At 34.2% G+C, this 9,242-nt stretch overlaps 1 protein-coding gene across 1 annotated transcript; it reads left to right on the plus strand.

The window, feature by feature from the left end:
• The first annotated feature begins 298 nt into the window (after positions 1 to 298).
• Positions 299 to 1,429, plus strand: LOC140444486 (uncharacterized). Its single transcript, XM_072536245.1, has one exon. It carries the CDS (start codon positions 299 to 301, stop codon positions 1,427 to 1,429), a length of 1,131 nt encoding a protein of 376 aa, XP_072392346.1.
• The last annotated feature ends 7,813 nt before the right edge of the window (positions 1,430 to 9,242 follow it).

The raw sequence follows: 9,242 nt of genomic DNA on the forward strand, positions 1-9,242 counted from the left end.
CATAACTTATATAATAATTCTATGACTAATATCCGAAAACAAGCAATTGTTGTAGAAAACGTAACCTCTAATATTAGTATGGGTGTGCCGTAAATTTCATTGCGGCGTTGCCAAGTTTATGGCTGCTATAAAATATGAATTCTCAGCCTGACCCTGGTTGGTCAACTTGAGACAACTGTCTCAAGTTACCCCACCATAAATTAGATACTATAAAAACTAGTTTCTAACCTACCTACTTACCTACCTACCTACTTACCTATCTACTTACCTTTTTTTCATTATTGTTTCAGATTCAGGTATGGTTCGAACGCAAAAAAGAATTTTGGGATCTAGAAAATACCGAAATTTCTCGGAGGAGCAACTTCATAAAGCAGTGGAAGCTGTTAGGTCCGGGATTTCTTTGAGGAAAGCCGAAAACAAGTTTGGAATACCACGATGTTCTATAAATAGAGCAATAAATGGAAAGAACACAGGAAAGGTTGGTAGACCATTTGTTTTAAATGAAGTTGATCAAAATGCTTTAGTAATGTGTCTATGTTCAGCTGGGGATTGGGGCTTTCCTCTCACACTATACGATATTAGACTCCTTGTCAAAGCATTCCTCGACCGTTCTGGAAGAAATGAACATAGATTTAAAAACAACATGCCAGGTAGAGATTTTGTCACGTCTTTCTTGAAGCATCACCAGAACACTTTGAGTAATAAAATGTGCCAAAACATAAGGGGATCTCGAGCCAAAGTCGACCATAACGCCATAAATATTAACTTTTATGAGTTAAATCAGTCAATGGAGGAAGTTCTTTCTCATTCTGTCATTAATTATGATGAAACAAATATGACAGACGATCCTGGTCGTAAAAAAGTTGTTGTTAGAAGAAGGTGTCGACATCCTGAAAGGATTATTGATTTTTCTAAGTCAAGTACGTCTGTAATGTTTGCCGCTGCCGGAGACAGGACACTTCTCCCTCCATATGTAACATACAAAGCTGAGAATCTTAATAATACCTGGACCGAACATGGCCCTAAGGGGACAGTTTATAATAAAAGTAAGAGTGGCTGGTTCACTTTGGAGATATTCGAAGATTGGTTTCGAAAAATTGCCTTGCCTTATTTCTCGAAACAAGATAAAGAAGAGAAAAAAGTAATGATTGGGGATAATTTGGCGAGCCATATATCCCCATATATAATAGAGGAATGTAAAAAAAACAACATAATCTTCATCCTACTTCCCCCAAATAGCACTGGACTTACTCAGCCGTTAGATGTCGCATTTTTCTGCCCACTTAAAATTAAGTGGCGTGAAACTTTAGATTCTTGGAAAACAAAAAATCGTGGAACTGTGTCAAAAGATACATTTCTTCGTTTATTAAAAAAATGTCTGGAGGCAATGGGAGAGAAAAATATTTCACAAAACGTAATAAGTGGATAAGTGGACCAGGGTTAATTCCACTAAATCGAGGAGAAGTCTTGAAGAGGCTTCCCAGTAAACAGGCAGTAGGGGTTGGCAAAGAAAGTGAGAATATCGTTGCCTGGGTAACTACATTTCAAGAATATTTAGAAGAAAGTAGAAGGAAAGAGACAGATGGTTTAAGAAAACAAAAAAAAAGAAATTGAATGTTCCTGCTGGTAGAGGAATCTGTGAAGAGAAAATAATAATTTTGGAAGACAAACCAAAGCTAGAAAAAAAGAAAAAAAGCCAATTAATGGAAAAAAATAAAGAAAAACCATCATCTAGTAAGAAAAGGCAAAAAACAAGTAAAGTAATTATGTCTAGTGAAAGTGACGAAGACAGTTGCAATGATTTTGTATTTGACGACAGTTCAGATGATGACTGGGATTCATTTCAAGCAAAACAGATTGACAATATTGAAGACAATATTACTGAAGAGACCAATGACCAGGATAATATTTACTCTCATCAAGATAAACATCCTCTGCAGCCAATAACTAAACAAGTTGGATGCTTTGTCATAGTTAGTTATGACTCAAATTTTTATCCTGGGGTAATTGAAAAGATTGACGATAAAGGCGCAATAATAAGTGCAATGACAAAAACTGGAAATGGCCCAAACCTAAGGATGAACTGTATTATTGCTGGCAGGACATTGTAGGTGGTATTAAACCGCCTAAAGCCCTAAACAACCGAGGTATTTTTTCAGTACCCGAACTAAAATTGCTGTAATTAATTGTTTTTAAATAAAAGTTTTGAGCTCTCTGTCTTTTTTAATAACCCAAAAAAATATTCTGAATGTCTCAATTTAACATAACACTTTATAATTATATTTTCGGTGTGCCAAGTTACCCTATCAATGCGTAATTTGAGTCACTTTTTGAATTTATACGACTGTCTCAAGTTACCCCATTCTAGTGTGTAACTTGAGACAAACATAAAAAAAATTGACAAAACTACTTGTGACAAAATAAATAGTAATATTCTATAAACATATCATAGTTACCTGCGCGACTAATGTTTTCAAATAATTTTTGAACATTTATTTTTTCTCCGTATGTAATAAACTTCAGGTTTAAGTTAAAAAGTGTCTCAAGTTACCCCAAATTACGGTATATATATATATATATATATATATATATATATATATATATATATATATATATATATATATATATATATATATATATATATATATTGTTGTGATCTGCTTTATGATGTTTTATTATTGATTAACACTAATTTAATTAATCCAATTATTTAATTAATTAATTCACTAATTTATGCAGAGTCATACAATTCAATTACTATTAAAAATTCTCAGGGTGCCTTTTTACTTTTACTTTAATCAGTTTACTTTATATATCTCTTCTAGTGGGTTCAGAATCTCCTAGTTGCTCATAATCGGGATAGAACAGGAAACGGAACTAACATTAAAACAACATAAATATGCACACAAATTATTATTTATTTTCAATAAGCAATACGGTGAATGTTAATAAATAACTTTTTGTGGGCAATTATCTTTCCCAACAAACTCCTATACTCTAAATTTAATTCTAATTCACAAACTATCTATTGATCTGTTTTATAATAATATCTACTAAAAAAAATGTCCATATAAAATATAATTTATTCACAAAAAAATAACTCTTTAAAACTTGAAATCTTAGTTCGTATGCTTATATTTGATTTTATCTTTAGAATATCTTAAAGTTTTCTTTCATTCAAAATATTTGACTGACCTTTATTTTTTTACACCAATGATGTCTCCTCTTGATCAAAACACAGTTCCTTCCTTGATTGATTATTTCCGGCTACCATCAAATCTTTCCCGTTCTCAGCATCGATCCAAACCGCATACCAGCAAACTACTCCTCCGAAAACACAAGCCCAAGCCTCTTTTGACCGGTACTCTTTATTCACAAATTCTCCTTTCTTTCTCAATTAGATCTCGTGGACTATGCAGACTCAAAAGAGGTATTAATCTTCTCGTTTTTGATCTGCTCCCAGCTTCCACCTTTTTCACTAACAAACGAAAAAAAACACTGGTACTCCGATTGACTACTCGAAAACACGTCTTCTCTTCTGGTCTGCCGGTAACATAATAATCTTTTTAATCTCCCCAGACAACCTTCTCCACTTTCTCATTACCCATCATTCCTTTTTAACCAATCATAAGCATTCATCTTTCCCACTAATTTTCGATTTAGAAAATTTCCAACATAATATTTAAAACAAATAAACTACTTTCACTCAAATTACTTTTCAGAAACCATTAACAATTTTGCCTTTTTCAACAGAAATAAAATTCCAAATTCTTGTTATCTCATATCTAAATCTAATTCTTATTTACTTTCGAAAAATACCCACCGCAAAATACAATTACAAGTTTATTCTTAAATCTATAATTATACGAGGTTCCATTGTCCTTTCACTATTCACTCAGTCTTTCAAGGAAAAAACTCGTCCGGGTACCGTCACGGAAAAATGTCTTCTCTTATTTTAACTATTACAAATAAGTACAGGGTTGTATTTTAACTTATATGCCCGCGGTATATTAAAATAATAAAAAAACTCTTTATTCTATTTCTGATTGATAAGTGTAACCAAAAAAAATATTATTTTCTCTCAACACAAAATTTTTCTTTTGTAGTCATTTTATCCTATCCTAAATTTTTATTACTCCATCTTAAAATTTATACTCTTATTTTTATGCATGGTATTTTTACACATCCTGGATATTGTAAACTCCTCGTATCTTTTCTGATTCTACATGTCTAAGAACATAGCTGTTTATTCCATTTTCATTTTGTATGATGTATGGACCCTCGAAAATAGGCATTAGCTTTGCACACACGTCCCCCGTGAGATTTGATACTCGTAACGCCCTTACAAGCACCTTTTCTCCCTTCTGGAAAGTCACTGGTCTTCGTTTTCTATTCTGGATTTGCCTTTGGAGATATTTTTCATTACTGCGCTGCAGCCTCCTTCGAACAGTTTCCAATACTATTTGATACTCTCTCTGCTCCGGTTCTTCCCATGGCCGCACTGGCATAATACCCTTCATGACATATTCCGGCGTCTCTTTTGTCACTGTACTTGGAGTGGTGTTCAAGTAGTTTTCGATTTCTGCCACTTTCCTATCCCATCGTCGATGTTGTCCAATGGCAGCAATGCGGAGGAATTTTGTAGTCTCTTGTATAAAACGTTCTGACGGATTACTTTTAGGATGTCGGATACTGACAAAATTTGTCCCTATTCCCCTGTCTTGCAACTGTCTCTTGAATCGGTCACTCCGGAAATACGTAGCATTGTCTAAAAGAATTTTCCTTGGTGTTCCTACGGTGGCTATAAAATTGTCTATTTTTCTCATAATTTCTTCCCCCTTTGTCGTACGGCATGTGTATAGCTTTACATATTTCGAAAAAATATCTACCATCACCAAAATATGTTTGTTCCTCTGCGTGGTCATTATCAGATCACTTAACATATCTATTGCTACAATGTCTAATTTTTGGTGGAATACAATATTTTTAGCCACATTTTCATTTCGGAAATTTCTGCTTTTATATTTTTGACATGTTTCACATCTTTGGGCAACTTCTTTTGCAATCCGGTAATCCTTTCGGCATATATAGTTTTCGCGAAAAACCAGCCAAACCTTCCTGCTGCCGATATGTCCATTGTCCTCGTGTAATTTCTGTATGATCCTTTCTGCCAATGTCTGTGTTATCACGTATAGTTCCTTTCTATCAATTCGTTTGAAAAATATACCGTTTCCACTCTCCGCTCTTCTTTTTTCTCTTTCTTCCAGGTCTTCTTGATTTGTTCTAATTTCGTTTAACGAAAATACACCTTCCTCTTGTGTCAAAATGTTCAGTCCTACATGAAAAGCAATTACTTCCTTTTTCCCCGAGTCTTCATCCCTTGTGAGAGCGTCAGCTATAATGTTGTCTTTTCCTTTTATATATCGAAACTCAAAGTCATACTCCTGTAGTAACAAAATGCCTCTATGTATACGATTGTTAACCAGACGATTTTTCATTATATGTACCAAAGCTGCATGATCAGTTTCGATTGTGAATTTTGCTCCCAACAGATAAAATCTTAACTTATTTACACAGAAAAGTACGCTAGCAAACTCTAGTTCAGTCACACTGTATTTTCTTTCGTGTGTTTTTGTCACCCGGGAAATAAAACAAATCGGCACTTCTTGATTGATTTGTATTTGCGACAAATCTCCCGCAAATTTTTGTATGGATGCATCAGTTCGTAGTATGAAAGGCAAATTGTACATGGGATGATATATTTTCGTTCCTTTCGAGAATTCCTCTTTTAAAATTTGAAAAGCTTTCTCTTGTTCTTCTTTACAATTTCATTTAACACCCTTCTTCAATAATTTGATCAGACGAATTTCCTTCTGGCTTAAATCAGGAATTAGTTTTTTAAAATAGTTGATCGTCCCGAGAAAACCTCTCAATGTTTTTAAATTCGTTGGTCTTGGGTATTCATCTATGAGTTTTACCCGGTCCTCGGCTAAACTAACTGTTTGTGTGTCCAATTTAAATCCCAAATATATCACTTCTTTTTGAAAAAATTGACATTTTTCAATATTCAGTTTCAATCCGGCCTTGTCCAATTCTCCCAAAATAATCTTTATGTGTTCCAAATGACTTGATGTATCTGGTGAAAAAATGAGTAAGTCGTCGATGTAGTGCACTATGAAATCTTCATATTTATTTAATATTGTATGAAGAGCTCTTACCAATGCTGCACACGCACTTTGTAATCCAAAAGGTACTACTTTAAATCGGTATACAATACCATCGATTGAGAAAGCGGTGTAATTTCTACATCTTTCTGCTAACGGTATTAACCAAAAACTATGTTTCAAATCAATTTTAGAAAACATGTGTGTTCCAGTGGCGGCTGGTGTGGTAAAATTTTGGGTAGGCCAAGCCAGCAAATTACATATAGCTATGTGTAATCAATGACGGATCCAGAGGGAGGGGTCACGGGGTCATGACACCCCCTAACTAATTTTTTAATGATTTCTCTGTTCATTTTAACTTCTACGTTGTATCTAATTTTTGCGATTTTTGATTTTTCATCTAAATCGCGAACAGAAAACGCCCTCTTCTGTACATCCTTAAAGGACAGAAATTACTTAAATGTTCCTTGCAACTGGAATATTTTTTTAAGGTGGCAGACATATTTTTTAAATCAAAGTATTCTTCACAATTCTATACAAATTTCTTATTAGAACATAACAAACACGGCCAACAATATAGTCTGTTTCGTAATACTCCCAGACAACCATTTGTAGACCTCATACCAAGAGCAATTAAAAAGACGCACGTTTTTTTCATCTTTTTGGTCAATACACAATGTTGGAGTAGGGCTTTCATTCATAATAATTTTTTTTCTATCACTTTCAGTTCTTCTAGATAATGGCGATTCCAATAGTGAAACAACAATGTCCAAACACTCACTATCAACATTACTATTACTGCAACCTGGTAAAGCGTCATAAAAACTCATTTTTATGTATCAGTTATAAAACAATCTCACATATATAAGTTGCATACAATCAGGTGATATAGAAATCACGCAAATGTGATTTTGTTTTCTTCGAATTTTACGATTTTTTTTAAATTTATTTGGGCAACTGTGCACTTGTTTGCAATTGTGTTTGTTTAAAAATATGTTACAATTATAGGTTATGTTACATATTTTTTTATCATAATTCAAAAGAAAATTTATATTACAATTCGATAATTACGTTACAAGTGATAACGATGGTCGGCGTAGGCCCGATCGTCTGGTGCCTAAACAGCAAGCATAAACACGACAATATAAATCGTTGGCCGGCAAGCTGCTTAACTTCAAACGCTTTTTGTACGGGGATCTTATGTGAGCTGAGTCGGCCAGTTCCGATCGGGCCTATTGATGATATTTAAAATGCCTTAATAAGATTCGATGCTTTCTGTGGTAATATAATAAAATAGTTGTTTTAACGGACACTAATGTATTGAGTGATTTAGTACATTTAAAAGTTATTTACATGCATTAACATAATTTTTTTCAATTTTAAAGCTCTTACAATTATTGGGTAGGCCCGGCCTATCCTGCCTACCCCCAAAAGCCGCCACTGGTGTGTTCCCATAATTCTCCCAAAAATAGCTTCGATGTTGAGAGGTGATTCATATTGAGATACCGTGTGTTGATTTATATTCCGGGCATCCAAACAGAGCCTCAATTCTCCACTGCTTTTTTTCACAATCACGATTGGGTTGATGTACGGCGAGTCACATCTCTCTATGATTTGATCCTCTAACATTTTTTTAATTTCTCCTTTCACCTCCTGTCGGTATTTATATGGGATCGGATAAGTTTTCGATCGAAAATTTCCTAAGTCTTTAACCTCAAATGAATGTTCATACTTTTTGGCTACTCTGTTTTCTTCATTTATTAAATCTTCATACTTTCTCAATATTACACGCAATTCCTTTTCCTTTTCTTCTCCACATATCAATTTTCTTTCTTTTTCCTCAATTGTTTTGCACATATTTATCTTGTATTCTGCCTCCTCCATTTCGCATACTTCTTCAAATACCACTGTTTCAATTGTACCTTTTTCGTCTTCTTTTGTTAATCTTTCTTCTTTTGCTTCTTCTGGGCTCATTTCTTCTTTTGAGGAAACCCACTTTTTACTTTCTTTTGCCAATCTCCTCTTTCTTCTCTGTCCTTGCTTCATTGCCAAATTCATTTCCACCGTTTGTTCTTTATCTAAATCAATTTTCCGTTTCTCATTTTCCTTTTCCATTTCCTTACTGTCCTCTTCTTTTTCTTTTTCCTCTGTGATTTTCATCGTGTTATTTTTGAAATCTATTACCACATGTTTTTCTGCCAATTCATCCACTCCTACGATCATATCATGCAACATGTTTGGCATCACAACACATTGTAGTGCATAAAATTTCTTATCCAATCGTACTTTTATTCGTATTCCTTCATTTATCGTTGCCAAAGTCCGTTTATTTGCGCCCACTAAATTTACCTTGGGAATTTTGTAAATCAAATTCGTTAAATTAACTTCCTCTATTAGTTTTCTGTTGATCAGTGTAATTTCCGATCCAGTATCAATCATAATTTTAATCGGTGTCTCGTTGATAAAACCATCTACAAATTTCAGATTTGCTCCACTTGTTTTGTCCTTATTTTCTGCCAATTTAATAAATTCCTTCGGGTGACAAAAAATTCCTGTTGGTTTCTTTGTCTTTAGTGAGCGCCTTCGTGAAAAGACGCTGGCTGTTCTTGTTCGCTTCTACTTCTGTCGCTTTGTCTCTCATCCTCACATTCCTCTATGTGTGTGTTGTTGACCGCTCTTATATTTTCTCTTGGTCTCTCGGACCCGTATCGGTTTCCGCGATTTTCCGGTTCATTCGTTCTATTATTGTTTCGGTTTTCCTGATATGTGCGAGTGTTGTTTCTATTCTGGTTCTCTCGATATCTGTTTTCGTTCCATTGCCGATTTCTTTGTTCATAGTTTACTCTTCCGTTGTCTCTACTTTCGTTTTCCCTCCTCGGGACAAATTCTCTTCTTGTGTACTCTCTCCTAAAGTTTTGTCCTCTATCTCTATAGTCTTGATTTTCTCGTTGTCTATAATTTTCTTGCGTTCTCCTCATTTTTCTTTCTCTTAATTTTGCTTCTCGTATTTGTAAGAATTGACATAAACTGTCAATATCTTTGTAGTTTTGTAGAGTTATGTGATCTTCTAAGGTATCT

Source organism: Diabrotica undecimpunctata, chromosome 6 (assembly GCF_040954645.1).
Source record: "Diabrotica undecimpunctata isolate CICGRU chromosome 6, icDiaUnde3, whole genome shotgun sequence".
Lineage (NCBI taxonomy): Eukaryota > Metazoa > Arthropoda > Insecta > Coleoptera > Chrysomelidae > Diabrotica > Diabrotica undecimpunctata.

Coding starts and splice junctions, on each gene's coding strand:
- LOC140444486 (XM_072536245.1), top strand. CDS start 299: ATGGTTCGAACGCAAAAAAGAATTTTGGGATCTAGAAAATACCGAAAT.